This window comes from Hemitrygon akajei, chromosome 7 (assembly GCF_048418815.1).
Source record: "Hemitrygon akajei chromosome 7, sHemAka1.3, whole genome shotgun sequence".
NCBI lineage: Eukaryota > Metazoa > Chordata > Chondrichthyes > Myliobatiformes > Dasyatidae > Hemitrygon > Hemitrygon akajei.
Window position 1 is genome coordinate 34,845,456 of NC_133130.1, and position 17,799 is coordinate 34,863,254.

General features: G+C 40.1%; 1 protein-coding gene across 1 annotated transcript in view; it reads left to right on the forward strand.

Annotated features, from left to right (window-relative positions):
* The window catches only part of LOC140730338 (lutropin-choriogonadotropic hormone receptor-like), a 126,721-nt gene that overhangs the window by 90,819 nt on the left and 18,103 nt on the right, over window positions 1–17,799 (forward strand). The window contains exons 5-6 of the mRNA XM_073050617.1: window positions 2,446–2,520; window positions 9,306–9,383. Of these exons, the coding sequence (XP_072906718.1) occupies window positions 2,446–2,520; window positions 9,306–9,383 (153 nt within the window). The remainder of the gene's footprint in view (window positions 1–2,445; window positions 2,521–9,305; window positions 9,384–17,799) is intronic.

The following is a 17,799-nucleotide window of genomic DNA, read 5'->3' on the forward strand; positions in this document are numbered from 1 at the left end:
TTTACCAAGTGTTCCTTCACACCCTCTCAAAGAATTAGCGATTTGGCAGATTTCATAAACTAACATATTTAACCACAAATGAAAATTGTGCATTCTTCTTGCACAAATTTTTCTAGCAAAGCTCTCCACATCCAAGGTGATCTAAACAGCAATTTAAATATGATCTCAACCTCTTTCTCTTAAGTGATGTCCTTGGTTTCCAGTATCCCAACTTGCACCATGCAATTAACCCATTCTCTATATTTGCTCATCTGTATAGACCCTGAGATTTTAAATTGCTTTTAAAGTCCTTATGTTTCAGATCTGACATGACCTAAGTCCCTCTCTTTGTAACTTTCTATAATTTTACAGTCACTTTTTAAAATTTCCCTACAATCTTCCAATTATGCTCTCTTCTGCATTATTGAATTTAAACCCTTGCAATAAGCAATTTTTCCATCAGCTACTTAATCCCAAATTCTGAATTCTTTTAGAAATTTACAGACACAGAGGAGTCACTTTAAAAAATGCATCCAATTGATGCCTTTTGAAATCTATCCAATTTCCTTTGAGTATCTGAATTACAACTCTTTTTAAAGTTGCACCATTTAGATATTTCATCAGATCTTGCCATTATACCTCCTATACCCAAGTCTGATTCATGTGTGATTGTTATGGGAAAACAACCAGTCTAGAAAGAAGTACATTCAGTTTTCTTCCTATAACTAACTTGCTCCAAGCTCTTGGTAATTTTAGGCATGTTAATATTAGCAACAAGTTTTCAATATACCATGTAATAAATTGCTTTTTGAAAATAATGTACCTGCACACAGAATCTACTGCATATATTTAGTAATTTTGTTAAAATCATCTCCATCCTTACCTTACCAACTAGAAGGTAGATAGAGTTGTAAAGAAAGCTTTTGTTATTGAGTGAGGGAGCTGGGGATTGTTCTCGTCACTTTTTTTCTGCAGGTGATGGGGTCAGGGATTGTTGCTGTTTTTTTCTGTGAGTGAGGGAGTTGGGGATTGTATTGTTGCTGTTTTGTTTCTGAGGTTGTGGGGTAGGTTGGGGTCTGCGAGTTTTGTTTCTTTGCTTTTTGTACCGGGGTGGGGGGAGTTGATGTCCTTTCTTTCATCAGCTCCAATGGTCTCTCTGTATTTTGTGGCTATCTGGAGAAGACAAGTATCCGAGTTGTACTGACAAAATGAACCTTTGAAACCTTCTGGCATATTGGCTTTCATAAACCAAAGTGCTGAGTGCAGGATGCGGGATATTATGTTGAAGTTGTTTAAGAGATTGGTAAGCCCAATTTGGTAAATTGTGTGCAGTTTTGGTTACCTACTGTACCTACAGGAAAGATGTAAATAAGGTTGAAAGAGTGCAGAGAAAATTGGCAAGGATGTTGTCAGGTTTGGAGGACCCAAGTTGTAAAGCAATGATTGAATAGGTTAGGACTTCATGCCTTGGAATGTGGAAGATTGAGAGGAAATTTGATGGAGGGTTACAAAATTATACTTCTATAGATAGGCTAAATGTAATCATGCTTTTCCACTAGATTGTGTGGGACTACAACCAGTGATCATGGGCTAAGGGTAAAAGGTGAAAAGTTCAAGGGGAACATGAGGGGAAACTTCTTCATTCAGTGGGTCATGAGCGTGTGGAAGGAGTTGACAGCACAAGTAAAGCATGGGAGCTCGATTTCAATGTTTAAGAAAAATTTGGATTGATGGATGGTAGGGGTATGGAGGGCTATGGCCTGGTGCAGGTCAATGGGACTAGGCAGTTTAATAATTCAGCACAGACTAGGTGGGCCAAAGGGTCTGTTTCTGTGTTATACTTCTCTATGAGAAGTATACATTTCTAGGCTGATGTATTTTTCCCTGTATTCCAGGACAAAGTTGTATGTGCTGAAAGCAAATGAGAATCATGAATGTAAACCTCAATAATGTAAAAGCGTAGAAAATTATAGAGGGACAGATTGCACACAGGTATATTTATATTAAAAGCATAAAGTGTTAGTAAACCTTGTGTATGTAGCATTCTATCTGCACTTCCTCTGCAATATTAGTAAGTAATTTCATGGAAAATATCCATGCCTTGTACTCTTTACCAGATGCATTATCATGCAGGTATTTTCTACTCTAGGCATCTCTTATGAAACTTCCCCTTGGAGTTTCTATACATAGAATCAGTTGACTAGTGCTAATTCCCTCAGATTATGAACATTATCAAAGAAAGGGAAAATGCTGTTGAATGTGCGTATGATTTCTGATTAAACAATGTTTGATATTCCCCTGATTTAGGACTTTGTTTGAAAATACTTCCTACTAAATGTACCTGTTTGATGCTATAATAGACTCATAAATTTGTTAAACTTCGACATAGTCACCTGCAAGTTAAAAAGAAATAATTGTCCTACTAATTGACTTAATGATCAATTCATAATTGTTTTTTTAAACCAGGAGCATTTGCAACACTGGGGTAGGATTCTTTCCTGACGTGACCCATATCCACTCTATTGCATCCAGTTTTATTCTGTAAGTATCCTTACAACCTTATCAGTATAATTGAAATGTATTTGATGGGGGAAGGGAGGGAAAGAGTGTTTGCTTTTATTATCCAGCTGAGAATGTAAATAGCCACATACACAAAACGCTGAGAAACTCAGCAAGCCAGGCAACATCTATGGAAAAGAGTATATTTGATGTTTCGGGCCAAGACATCAGGACTGAGAAAAAATGATGAGGAGTCAAACTAAAAAAGTTGTGGGGGGGGGGTTGGGGAGGGAGAAACACAAGGTGATAGGTGAAACCAGGAGGAGGGAAGGGTGAAGTAAAAGAGCTGGGAAGTTGATTTGTGAAAGGGATACAGGGTTGGCGAACAGGAAAGCAGATAGGAGAGGACAGAAGGCCATGGAAGAAAGGAAAGGGGGGGGGAAGCACTGGAGGGAGGTGATCCAAGCTATGTACCATATTGAAAATTGTTCCCCATGTCCGTGCAATTTCTGCACCATCTTTTTTCTGGCTGCCTTCAGTGAAATTGTCAAATTAAAAGCAAGTTTTGTGTTGAAAATACAAGACTACTGAAATTAAGCAGATTCATTTCACTTGAGCTTTTCTCATAGTTGGAGAAAGTGGGCAGTATTACGATCAAGATCCTAGTACCAAAAGAAGTATTGGAAAATATATTAGTTGCAGTGGCTAGAAATTCCTCCATTAGTTCAGTTATCTCATGCGTTAAGTTGCTGACAGGAGAGATAGCCTGCTGTTTCTGCAAATTATTCAGAAGGAATTGAGGATGATTGGGAAATTGTTAGTCTGAAATAAATCAAGCGTACAAAAGAAAAAAATGTGTGAATTGTGAATGGAAGGATGATTACAAATTGACAGTTATAAACAATTATCGTAGCTAAACTAGACCACAAGAAAAATGATGAAGGAAGCTCCAAAAATATCAGAAGACAACAGCAAGGTGAGTTAAGCATCGAGTGAACAGTCTGCGAAGGCAAGGAGGGAGAGTTACTTGTGGAGAAAACCAAGGTGGAAATGAGAATATTTAAGAATTTATCGCCAATCTCTAATTACCCTTAAACTGAATGTCATGTCCATTTCAGAGCCAGGTAAGATTGATGCAGTTCTGGTGTTAAATATAGGCCAGACTAAGCAAACTATACTGCTGAATCAAGCTGCCATACTTAAGAAAGATCCAAAATATTCAAGAAACTTGGAGCAATATTTCAGATGCTTTAATAAATTAGATGTATTTTGCATCATAACCTAATCTCCAAGGTTGGTCTCAGCCTGAAATATTGACTATTTATTCATTTTTATAGATGCTGCTTGACCTGCTGAGGTCCTCCACCATTTTATGTGTGTGTTACTCCAAGGTTATTGTTCATTTTGCTTTTCAAAGAAACTTGAACTGGTCTGAAGAATTAAAAGGAACCTCACAGTCAAGGGCTTCGTAACATATATTTCATGAAGAGAATCCAGGCAGTAAAGAATATTGCACCAGATCTGGATGTAAGAAAATTAATTATTTAGGAGACTGATCTTCCCTTTTAATATCACTACACCATATGCATTCATTTACTTTCACCACATTGTTTTTGCTATTATTATTAATACCATATTTTGCTAAACAGCAGAATCAGAATCAGGTTTAATATCACTGGCATCACAGATTATGGTAGAGGCCAAGTCTGTGCATATATTTAAGGCAGAAGTTGATAGTTTCCTGATTGGTCAGGGCATCAAAGGATATAGTGAGAAGGCAGATATTTGGGGTTGAGTGGGATCCAGGATCAGCCATGATGGAGCAGACTCGATGGGCTGAATGGCCTAATTCTGCTCCTTTGTCTTATAGTCTTGTGGCATGTGTTGTGAACTTTGTGACTGCAGTACAATGCAATACATAATATGGGGAAAAAACTGAATTACACACATACGAGAAGCAATTGATAAGTTTGTGGCCTAAAGTAGGAGAAGATGAGTTATACAGCTCTCGTTACATACACATGGCCTAGTGGATAAGGCATCAAACTAGTAACCTGAAGGTCACTGGTTCGCGCCTCAGCTGAGGCAGCGTGTTTGTGTCCTTGAGCAAGACACTTAACAACACATTGCTCTGCGACGTCACCGGTGCCAAGCTGCTTGGGTCCTAGTGCCCTTCCCTTGGACAACATCGGTGGCGTGGAGAGGGGAAAGCTTGCAGCTTGGGCAACTGCCAGTCTCCCATATAACCCTGCCCAGGCCTGCGCATTGTAAACCTTCCAAGGCACAAATCCATGGTCTCACGAGACTAACGGATGCCTAATAATAATACATGCACATGCAGGTCTACTCTGAGTGATTATGCAGAAAGTTTGAAGTTAATAACTCATCAGGGGTGCTTGATAAGTTCGTGGCCTAAGGTAGAAGGAGATCAGTTATTAACTTCAAACTTTCTGCATAATCACTCAAGGAGTTGAACTGCATGTACACGTAATGAGAGCTGTATAATTCATCTGCTTCTACCTTGGGCCACGAACTTATCAATTACCCATGCCGTGGACGCTTTCTAGAGGTCCAAGATCTGTATGCTTCACAACCGTTGGACTAAGTGTGTAACTGTAGGAGAGGACTATGTTGAAAAATAGATGTGCTAGGTTTTCTAAAATTGACTCCTTCTACCTTAGGCCACGAACTTATCAATCACCCCTCGTATATCAAATGGTTAAATTAAATAAGTAGTGAAAAACATAAATGAGCACACCTTCAGAGTTCCAGGATTTCGTCGCTCTGAGGATGTGCTAATTCTAGGCCGGTGCCCCTGACTGAAGCATTGCAGGAGAACACGGAACATTGGGAACTGTGGGTTAGCTGCCGGGGGTTGTGTGCCCGGAGAGCTGCACCTATTTAGTGTGACTCTGTGTGTGAAGAGCTCAGAAAAAAGCGACACAACAGACTTTTAGCATTGTAAATCAGCAAGTTGTTTGTTATGCCTCCCCTCTTGCTGTGAAACGGGGACACCTCGTTTTCCCTTATTGGGAAGGGAGAGCGAGCCTGTGGTATGTTGAGTTATTGGGTGAATGAGTAGTTTTTAGGTTACTGCAAGTTTGTGTCTTTATTGATGCTCTGCTGCACACAAGTGCTCGGTGGAGGGTGCTGATGCTTTTGTGCTGGTGGGGGTGGGGTCATTGCTATGGCATTGCATGAGAGGCCAAGTTGGGGTTGGGAGGCTTTGGGGTTCTAATGTTCTAACTGTCATTCATTCTTTGGGGCACACCTCTGTTTTTGTGGATGTCTGTGAAGAAAACGAATTTCAGGATGTATATTGTATTCATTTCTCTGACATTAAATGCACCTATTGAAACCTTTTGAAACCTAAATAAAAACAAAAGTAGTGACGTAGTGTTCATGGTTTCAATGTCCATTCAGATTCAGATGGCAGAGGGAAAGAAGCTATTCCTAAGTTGCTGAGGGTGTCCCTTCAGGTTTCTGTGCCTCCTTCCTGATGAAGGAGGCATGTCTTAGATGGTGGGGTCCTTAATGATGGGTGCCACCTCTCCTTAAAGATGTCTTGAATACAACATGTTTAGTACCCATAATGGAGCTGACTAATTTTACCACTCTCTCCAGCTTACTTTGATCCTGTACAGTAGTTCCCTCCCCCCTCCTCGCCATACCAGACGACACAGCCAGTCAGAATGCTCTCCATGGTACATCCATAGAAATTTGAGTATTTTAGGTGATATTCCAAATCTTCTCAAACACCTAATGAAATATAACCACTGTCTTGCCTCCTAAAGAACTGCATCAATATACTGGGACCAGATTAGGTCCTCAGAGATATTATTAGGAACTTGAAATTGCTCACTCCCTCCACTTCTGCTCCCTGTATAATGTCTGAGCAAAGTAAAATCAAGAAGAGTTTTATAGAATGTTGCAACATCTTGGAAGACAGATGATATGACTTTAATGTGCTCTGTATTCTTTGGAAAGGCACAACCTTAATGAAGTCTTGTTTTAATGTTCTGTCAATCCCATCTCCTAGCATCTCAAATGTCGGTAGGGTGACCTTAAGAAAATTAGATCTCAAGTTTTTTTTTCACAGCAATTTGAACATTCACAAGTAGTACTGCAACTGGAACATTTGCTACTGGGTGTTCTATTACTGATGGCTAGAGGCTGCTGCATAGTCCTTGATGACCTACAAAGGCAAGAAACTTCCTTAAAACTTTCTTAACTGGTACACAGATATGGCTACAGGATTCTTCCATTCTTGTAACCAAATTATCCAGGTTTAATTTTTTTCTGGGAAATAATTCAGTGCAAAGAATTATTTTATTTATCGTCAAAGCAGCTGCGCAGGTTGACTCTGTGGTTAAGAAGGCATATGGTGTATTGGCCTCCATCAGTCGTGGAATTGAATTTAGGAGCCGAGAGGTAATGTTGCAGTTATATAGGACCCTGGTCAGACCCCACTTGGAGTACTGTGCTCAGTTCTAGTCACCTCACTACAGGAAGTATATGGAAGCCATAGAAAGGCTGCAGAGGAGATTTATAAGGATGTTACGTGGACTGGGGGCATGCCTTATGAAGACAGGTTGAGTGAATTCGGCCTTTTCTCCTTGGAGCGGAAGAGGATGAGAGGTGACCTGATAGAGGTGTATAAGATGATGAGAGGCATTGATCGTGTGAATAGTCAGAGGCTTTTCCCCCCAGACCTGAAATGGCTGCCACAAGAGGACACAGGTTAAACGTGCTTGGGAATAGGTACAGAGGAGATATCAGGGGTAAGTTTTTTATGCAGAGAGTGGTGAGTGCATGGAATGGGCTACTGGCAATGGTGGTGGAAGCAGCTACTATAGGGTCTTATAAAAGACTTTTGGATAGGTGCATGGAGCTTAGAAAACTAGAGGGCTATGGGTAAACCTAGTAATTTCTAAGGTAGGGAGATGTTCGGCACAACTTTGTGGGCCAAAAGGACTGTATTGTGCTATAGGTTTTCTATGTTTCTATGTTATATACCATATGTCTTGTGAAGTCTAAAACCATGGAATTGAAGATAATCTTTGGACAGAAGCCTCTCAATGGGCCTCTAGATTTATTCCTTCCTCAATTCCTAAATCTTTCCCTTGAGACAGAACTATTTTCTTTGGTGCTGGGAATAGATGGAGTTAAAGGCAGAGGGTTGTGTGAACATCTGCTTTCAGGAGTTGCATTAAAGAGTGAAAGTAGAACTAAGTGTTGGAATGTTGCTTAGAAGACCCTAGAGCACTCTATTCATGCCAATATATTACAAGACAAAATAGTGCAATTACAAATAGCAATTGAAGTGACAGATGGCAAGGTTAATGAATTTCATCAAGTTATTGAACTAAATATGTTAAATATTATGAAGATTGAAGAGAACCTGTAGGTCTGTACCACAAGAGACTAATTTATCTCACAGGAATCTCACATACCTTAGTATAAGCACCAGTCCACAAACCATCAAGGACTTGCATATAGAAAGGTGCTGGGAAAAGGGCAGCAATATCATGAAGGATCCTACTCACCCTGCTCATGGTCTGTTTGTCTCATTCCCATTAGGAAGGAGGCTATGTCGCATCCATGCCAGGACCACCAGATTCAAAAGCAGTTACTACCCCCCAAGCCATCAGGATGATCAACACCTCTACTTATTAACCTACCCCAACCACCACTATTTTCACATCACATACCATCACCATATGTACATACAATCAGTCCTTGTATATCAATTATTTGTACATTTATTTTATAGGATTTCTTTTACATTTATATTTATTGTATTTATTTTGCCCTCTTGTACTAAAGAATGATGAACAATATGAAATCCTGAAAAACCAAAGGACAAAACTATATATTAAATGGCATGCATGTTAAATATCATGTATGGCATCTAATATTAAATTTTAATTCAAATATTTTGCAAATTTCATCAGTCAACTAATGACAAAGGGACACAATGGTTGTGAAAGCTGCTGTGGAAGGAAACTGAACCACAGTTTCCCTTATAAAGTGCTTAGTGAATGAATCATATAGTCAAAAAAATCAGTTTGCTAATAAAAACATCAACATGTGGATTTTAAAATAAAACTTCCATTAACAAAGTAAAGGCACTCAGCCAGCATATTTGACTTCAGAAAAGTGAAATTCGAGGAAACATGTCTGCATCCACTATTGGGTTGATAGAAAAATAAATGAAATATTTGAGGACAGGGAATAAGGCAACAGAATGTACTGTTGTTAGCCGTTAAATCAGAAGGCTGCTAAAAAGCCATGAAATACTTGCCTATATTGACTAAGGCACAGAATGCAAAAATAGGGAGGCTGTGCTATGACTAAGTAAAATATTTGTGTGACATTGAGTCACTATCTCACATAAAAAATGTGACAGCATTAGAGGGGTTGCAGAAGAGACTTAAAGATATTGCCTGCGCTGGCAAATTTTAGGGAAACAAAGGCTGAAAAGGATTTAATTGACTTGTTCAGGAAAAATTTATTTACTTTGGCAGCAACGTGAAAAATGAGGTCTCCTATCTCCAATAATACACATTTTTACTTGATTTTCAGATTTCCTTGTAAAATTAACACAAAAACATCAATTCCTACCATTGTGACATTGGTGAAAATCTGCTTCAACTAGATTCAGACAGGAGTAGAAAATGAAAAAAAAATCATACCAGCAGATATTAGAGGTTGCATTCTTTTAAATTATAATATATATATTCATCTATAAATATTAATCCTAACATTCACAGATTAATAAGACATTATAGATGGTGTCCTTCACTCTCCTTTTCATTTATTTTCAGGGAAATATGTGATAACTTACATCTTTTATCAATCCCAGAAAATGCATTTCAGGGAATGAACAATGAATCCTTGACACTGTAAGTATAACTTTTCCACATGCAAGGTGTTATCTGCCAGTATCATTGACAATAAGTTGAAGTTTAAATTGCATGATGCAATGTTATGTTAATGTGTCTTGTTAGAGAGTTGAGGTTGGGAATTTGACCTTGTGGCATTTCATTTACTAGGGGGTAGGCTAATTAAATGATGAAGAAATGGAGATGTTAATATTTTCCAGTGTTGAAGTAAAGTACAATTACAATCTGCCTCTTCAATGCCATACTACTCAGAAACTGAATTCAATAAACACTGAAACAGATCAGTAGATTCATTAAGAAAAATTATGATCTTATTTTCAAAATCCTGAAACAATTCCCTTTAGATTGGGACAACAAAGATTGTGGATTCAGACATGGGTATTACAAGAAATCCTACCATCATTTCTCAAAGACTTTCCTCTATAACTTTGACCTTTTGCAGTTGTTTCCTTCTCAACACTGATCTGATTCCACAACCTATAGACTCACTTTCAAGGACTCTACATGTTCTCAATGGTATTTACTTATTTAATCATTATTATTCTTATTTGCGCAGTTTGTCATCTTTTAGGGATTGGTTGCTTGTCAGTCTTTGTGTGGAGCTCTTCTTTGTTCTACTGTGAATACCCACAAGAAAATGAATCTATGAATCTATGAATATATGGTTACCCATGCTCTGATAATAAAATTACTGTGAACTTTAGAACTGGAATCAAATGAGCTTCTTTGGAGTATTCCTTCCAGTCAGGTCCTCAGCTTAATATTTGCTACTTTTGAAATGTGAACTTAAATTATATTAATATTTTTCTTTTTCGCCATGAAATTATCTTGTTCCTTCAATAATATAATTTGTAGTAATTGAATTCAATAACTATTGAAATGAGGTCCATTTATCAACATTATGAATTTGTTTACAAAATTCCCTAACAATTGCCTTATGCACAGATTGATATTCTGGAGCAAATGTTTTTCACTGTCTTTGCCTTTAGATTTTCCTGAGTTTAATACTTGTTTAATTCAATTGTCTAACAACCTGATGTGTCTGCCATGCACTGACACATCACCCTCTTGCTTCTTAATCAGGATTTGGGTTCAAATCCCAAGACTGGAATGCAAAGTCTAGACTAAACACTGCAACACTGAGGAAGAATTATGCTGTTCATGCTGCCTCCCACAAAGTCTGAAAATGCACTCTGCCCAGCTCTGGATTTATCTACCTTAATATGCTGCAAGGCCACAAATAGCCCCTCCTCCTTGGTGATGTGATTGGTCCTCCAAAACATCCCAATTTGTTTCCCTTATCTTTGGGCAGCCATGATTTTCTCCTCCACAAAAACCAAAGATAAATACTTATTAAAAACTTCACTCATCCCCTGCAGCTCAAGGCATGGGCAGCCCTACAGATCTCCAAGGGGACCAATTCTCCATTGCCACCTTTGTTTTGCACTCAATATTATTGTGGGACCTACATCCACACACAAAGTACTGGAGGGACTTAGTGGGTCAGGCAGCATCTTACGAGGAATCAGTAGTTGATGTTTCCGGCTGAAACCCTTCATGGGAGTGCTGTGCACACCTGCTCAAGTTCCCACTGACTATGTGGGTGTGGTCTATAATCGAGCCACACGAGAGTAACCATCTTTTTTTCTATGTACAACCCACATGGCCTCACTAGAAAAATCCCCCAAGAATGTCATCTCCAAGTAGTGGTGTTACATCTGCACATCAAAAAGGCAATGCCCCTTATCAAGTACACAACAAAGTCAGCACATGCTGGAACCCCCAAAGCAACACACACAAATTGCGGGAGGAACTCAGGGGGTCAGGCAGCACCCATGGAAGTGAACTAACAGTTGACGTTTCAGAGATCCTTCTTCAGGGCTAAAAAGAAAGGAGGAAGATGCCAGAATAAGAATGTGGAAGGAGGGGAAGGAGTACAAGCTAGAAGGTGATAGTTGAAGCCAAATGGGTTGGAAAGATAAAGTACTGGAGAAGAAGGAATCTGACAGGGGAGGAGAGTGGAGAAAGAGAAGTAGGCTGGGCACTGGGGGAGGTGATAGGTAGGTAAGAAGAAATAAGAGGCCTGAGTGGGGAATAGAAGGGGGGGGGGGGGGGGGAGGGAAGGGATTTTTTTCTTAAACCGGAAGGAGAAATCAATATTCATGCCATCAGATTGGAGACCTCCCAGATGGAATACAAGGTGTTGCTCCTCCACTCTGAGGGTGGCCTCATCTTGGCACAAGAGAAGGCCTTGGACCAACATGTTGGAATGGGAATAAGAATTTAAGTGCTTGGCCATTAGAAAGTTCCACTTTTGGTGGATGGAGTAGAGGTGCTCGATGAAGCAGTTCCTCCCTCCAGTTTTCGACAGGCCTCACCATTGTAGAGTAGGCTGCATCAGGAGTACTGGGCACAATAGATGAAGCAAGCAGGTTCGCAGGTGAAGTGTTGCCTCACCTGGAAGGACAGTTTGGGCTCTGAATGGAGGTGAGTGAGGAGGGGAATGGAAGTGAGTGTAGCACTTAGGCTGCTTGCAGGGATACATGCTAGGGAGGGATGAATGGACAAGGGAGTCATTGAGGGAGTGATCCCTGCTCGGGTGGGTGGGGGGGGGGCGGAAGGGAAGAGGCAAAGATATATTTAGTGGTAGGATCCCTTTGGAGATGGGAGAAGGTGGAGGATATGTTGAATGTGAAGGCTCATGGGGTGGTAGGTAAGGACTGGAGGAACTCTATCACAGTTAAGGCAGTATGAAGATGGATGAGCACAGATGTTTGTGAAATGGAAGGGATGATAACTCCTCCTTTTTGAGATATGGGGCCCAAAACTGCTGACACTATTTCCAAGTGTGGCCTGAGTAGTGTCGTATAAAGGCTCAGCATTATCTCCTTGCTTTTATATTCTGTTCCCCTTGAAATAAATGCCAACATTGTATTTGTCTTCTTTACCACAGACTTATCCAGTAAGTGAACCTTTCAGGAGTCTTGCACAAGGACTCCCAAGTCCCTTTGCACTTCTGATGTTTGAACATTTTCCCCATTTAGATAATAGTCCGCACTATTGTTCCTTTTACCAAAATGCATTATCATACCTTTCCCAACACAGTGTTCCATCTGCCATCGATGTAGCCATCAGGGAGGCTTTGAGGTAGACTGTGAGGTTCCCTGACTTCCCACATTCTACAGGAGTACTCCACTATCTTAACTACCATCCTGCCTATACTGAATCAAGTACTAAATACAAACAGCAAAAATAAAACTTTACTTCTTACCTTTGCCCTTCACTAAAGTCTCAACTCCTCATATCTCACAAATTCTACTCCAAAAGGCCATTACTTAATCTTACCTTTTTTTAATTGAATAAGCTGTCTTGCAATTGAAGTTCCTGCTCGCACTATAAGCAAACCACCTAGGCCTCCTACTCCCCAACATCACATTGGAACTTCTTGAAACCTTCTGTACTACACTAGCTCACTGTTGCAATAGCTGCTCTGCTTGAAGCAGCCTTCTTTCTATTGGCTGCTGAGAATTAGTTAATTAGCCAATTACCTATTAAATAACAGTTAGGTGACTTACCTTTTTTGAAGACCTGTAAAGTGAAACTCACCTGCAGGCACTGAGACTTGATCTCTTTTAAGCTCATCTGCTCTAAATGCTGGAAAGTAAATCTTGCCTTCAAGCACCAAGACTCACCTCCTTAAACTCTTGCTCCAGGTCCTGAGTAATTTATGCATTTATTTTATTGCAAAATATTTCTCAATCTCTGGTCTCACTAGGTATTTGAAAATTGTTTAAAAACAAATACCAAATAAATACTAGCTATAAATAATGAAATGGTGCAGCTTATGCCATGAGGCAGAGCAAAGCAGAATGACTAAAAAGATTCAGGGAGAAGGTGAAACATGAAGCAGGGTGAATGACTCAGGCTGCCCCTTATGAAGGAGATATTGTGAGCATTTTAGAACGTAAACGAAACATGGTCCACCTTCATATCAATCCATCCTCATACATTTGATTAATTAGCATTTACTAACTTAGTTGTGGCTTGTTGGTTTAAGGGTACAAAATTTGAATTTAATCAGTTACAAGTATCACATAATTTCTTGGTAACCAATTTAGTACCTAAAGGGTGACTCAGGTTGTGGTTCTTTAAGGTTGTCGTAACCGGTGGTTGTAGTGGGGATTAGCTCTCGTTACCAACTAAATGCTCCCAGTGGTGTGCGCCTCAGATAGCCTCTGACAACCAAGTCCACTTCCTGGCCTTTGCGTGTGACTTAGCTGCTAAGCCCGGCAGAACTGTTTCTACTGACAAGAGAAGGGGCAAAGGCAGGTTACTGGTGCCGTAAAACTAGTAGCTTCAGGCATACGGGGCTCATCGGCTATGATTGGCAGCTCAATTAGGAGAATTAAAACTCTGATCTCAAACCTCCGCTGCCTTGTGGCTAAACCCACTCATGGGGGAGGCTTCGGGAGGAAAGTACAGAGCTGGAGCCCTAAGGCAGTCCTATGTTGCTGACTGGCAACTCCTGCATTGCCACTGGTGCCAAGCTGAATCAATCTCTGTTGTTCTTTTGGATTCATCAGCTATGTGGAGGGGGGTGGGCCTGCTACCTGAGCAACAGCTTGCTCTCTGTATCATACTGCCCTGGCTTGCATACTGCCTTGTGTATCGAGTAGGCAGTGAGAATACAACGTCCATGGTCAATCCTGACCAACGGAGAGCCCCTGTGACTCAGGAAGTGCAATGCACGAAATATGATACACTATCAAGGTGTCTTTACATAATGCTTTTTTATTTTAGAAGCGAATGAGTCAATAATCTTGCCAAGTGCTACCACTGGACTTGAAGTGTTTGGACGGGTGTGATATTTACCAAACACCAACAAATTTCAATGGATCAGATGGAAAATGTCTGATTTATTGCCATCATTTTGCCCATGCGATAAGTAGCTATTTGTGAAGTCAGTCAGATTCAAGTGAAGCATGTGCGAGGTGTGGCATTCTCATGTGTGATGGGGATGCCAAGTACAAGGCTAAACTATTGTCATTTTGTTGCTGATGACAGTACCAGCCTACCCATCATCAAGGACATACTGTATATACAGAAAGGTGCTGGAAAAGGGCCAGTAACATCATGAAGCATACCATCCACCCTGCTCATGGACTGTTTATTCCACTCCCATCAGGGAGGAGGCTACATAGCATCCACGTCAGGACTGCTAGATTCAAAAACAGTTAGATTCCCTGAATAGTAAGGCTGATCAACACCTCCAACCACTAACCTAGCCCTCCACATCCCCAACTACCACTACTATATTATTTCCTTCAGGCACCTTATGTATAGCCACTCCTGTGCCTAACGTTACTTTATGGACATGCAATCAATCTATCAATAAGTTATCTTATGTATTTCTATTTATTATTTTTTTAATTATTGTGTTATTTGTTTTATTGTGTTTTTTGTGCTGCTTCAGATCTGGAGTAATAATTATTTCATTCTCCTTTATACTTGTGTACTGGAAATGACATTAAGCAATTTTGAATCTTAAATAAAACAAATTTTAACAAAACTTGAAAGCTCAGTGCAATGTTGATGTTTGTTAAGAAGAAATAGTACCTACCTACTTCAAGCAGGGTTTAATTATGCCGGTGCCCAAGAAGAGCATGGTGACCTGCCTCAGTGACAATCACCCAGTTGCATTTACATACACAGTGATGAAGTGTTTTGAGAGGTTGTTGATGAAACATACATGCTCCTGCATGAGAGGTGAAATGGATTCACTCCAATTTGCCAACCGGAGCAGCAAATCCACAGCAGTTGCCTTGTCTTCACTCAAACCTGGAATATCTGGACAGCAAAGATGCATACATCTTATTGACTACCACTCAACAATCGATACCGTCATCCCCTCAATATCACCTTTTGCAATTGGATCCTGCATTTCCTCACTTGTAGACCCCAGACAGTTCAAATTAGCAACAACATTTCCTCCACAATCTCCATCAGCACAGGTGCACCACAAAGCTGTGTGCTTAGTCCCTTGTTCTACTCACTTTGCACTTATGACTGTGTGTCTAAGCACAACTCCACTGCCATATTCAAGTTTGCTGATGACACCATAGTCATTGACCAGATCAAAGATGGTGATGAATCACCATATAGGAGGGAGATTGAAAATCTGCCAGAGTGGTGTCATAACAACCACCTCTCACTCAATATCAGCAAGACCAAGGAACCGATTAAAGACATCAGGAGAGGGAAACCAGAGGTCTATGAGCCAGTCCTCATTGGAGGATCAAAGATGGAAAGGGTTAGCAACTTTAAATTCCTGATTTCAGAGGACCTGCCCTGGACCCAGCACAAAAGTGCAATCATGAAGAGAGCACTGTAGCACCTCTATTTTCTTAGGAGTTTGTGAAATTCAGGATGGCATCTAAAACACTGACAAACTTCTGTAGATGTGGAGTGAAGAGTATATTGACTGGCTGCATCACAGCCTGGTATGGAAACAACAATATCTTTGAAAAGAAAATCATGCAAAAGTAGTGGATTCGGCCCAGTACATCATAAGTAAAGCCCTCCTAACCATTGAGCACACCTACACGAAACTCAGCATGCATCATCAGTGATCTCCACCTCCCAGGTCATGCTCTCTTCTCACCGCTGCCATCAGGTAGAAGGTAGAAGAGCCTCAAGGCTCACAGGACCAGGTTCAAGAACAGTTACTACCCCTCCACTATCAGGCTCTTGAATAAAAGGGGATAGTAACAATAATCTTCACTTGCTCCATCATTGAAATGTTCCCATGCCCAATGATCTCACTTTCAAGGACTCTTTATCGCATTGTCTCATGTTATTTATATAGTTTGTTATAGTTTGTTTGTTTTTTGCACATTGGTTGATTGTCCATCTTGCTGTATGCAGTTCTTCATTGATTCTATTGTGTTTCTTTGTACTTACTATGAATGCTCGCAAGATAATAAATCTTAGGGTATTATCAGATTACACCTATGTCAATATATAATAAATTTCACTTGAACTTTGAAAGCAGCCATCCAATCTGGATACTCTCTTTTCTCCCCTCTCCCATCAAGTAGAAGATTTAATAGCCTGAAAGCATGCACCACCAAGATAAAAGATGGTTTCTATCCCACTGTTAAAAGATTATTGAATGCTTCCATAGTATAATAAAATGGGCACTTGACCTTAAAATCTACCTCATTATGATCTTGCACCTTATTGTCTACCTGTAGCCATTGCATTTAATTCTGCATTCTGTTATTGTTTTACTTTGCCCTACCTCAAAGCACTGTGTAATGATTTTATCTGTACAAACAGTATGCAACATAAACTTTTTACTATTTTGGTGCATGTGAGAATAATAAACCAATTCCAATTGACCAGAGGAGGCCATTTGATTCCTCAGGTCTGTGCCAACTCACAAGTGATTAATTCAATTGGTCCAGTTTCCCCGCTCCTTTCTCCCCTGCATTCCTGTATGTTCTTTCACATAAGTTTATCAGTTCCCCTTTGATTTTTTTTTGCCATTAACCTACTCTGGATCCTACTAGGGCTGGTTAACCTATCAGCACATCTTTGGTTCATGTGAGAAAACTGCAGCATCCAGTGGAAAGCCATGCATTCACACAGAGACCATGCATAGATAGATTGAGAAAACATCTGGCCAACAAATGGTTATCTCATGAATGACTAGTGATTGGTGTGGTTTGGAGCCTATTGACCTAATTTCCCCTGCAGCTGTCCAAATGAACATTGTACAAATAAATATGTCATAAGTGAGCACTTATGAGCTATTTCTGCATGTCATTTTAGAATAGGAATTGGCTGGATGAAGATCCAGAGCGATGTGATTCCTCATGAAAAAATAATCTTACTGTGTTCCACTGCAAAATCACCAATTTTTCAGTCTATAATATCAAAAATATTAATGCTTTGAAATTTTTTGAGAATGCTCATTTAGTGTCACCTGTGTCCAATGCATGAAAAATGAATAATGCAAAGAAATGAGTTAAATGACCAAGTTTCATTAAGCTGGAGCCTGGCTTGTGTACATATCCTTCCATTAATCACACAAAGGCTGGGGTAAAGGAATGATTAATTTGACAGAACTCTATAGGGTTTGCATTGTGATAAGGAAGAGTTGCTAACAATTACAAGGGATGGAAGATTTTACACAACTGCCTTGGGATTTTCCAGCTCATAGGGCTTGGGACACAGGGCCTACACATCCCAACAGATAATAAACACGAAGTATACTGCAGATGCTGTGGTGAAATCAACACATACAAACAAGCTGGATGAACTCAGCAGGTCGGGCAACATCCGTTGAAATGAGCAGTCAATGTTTCGGGCTGAGACCCTTCGGCAGGACTGAAGAAGGAGGGGGCAGGGTCCC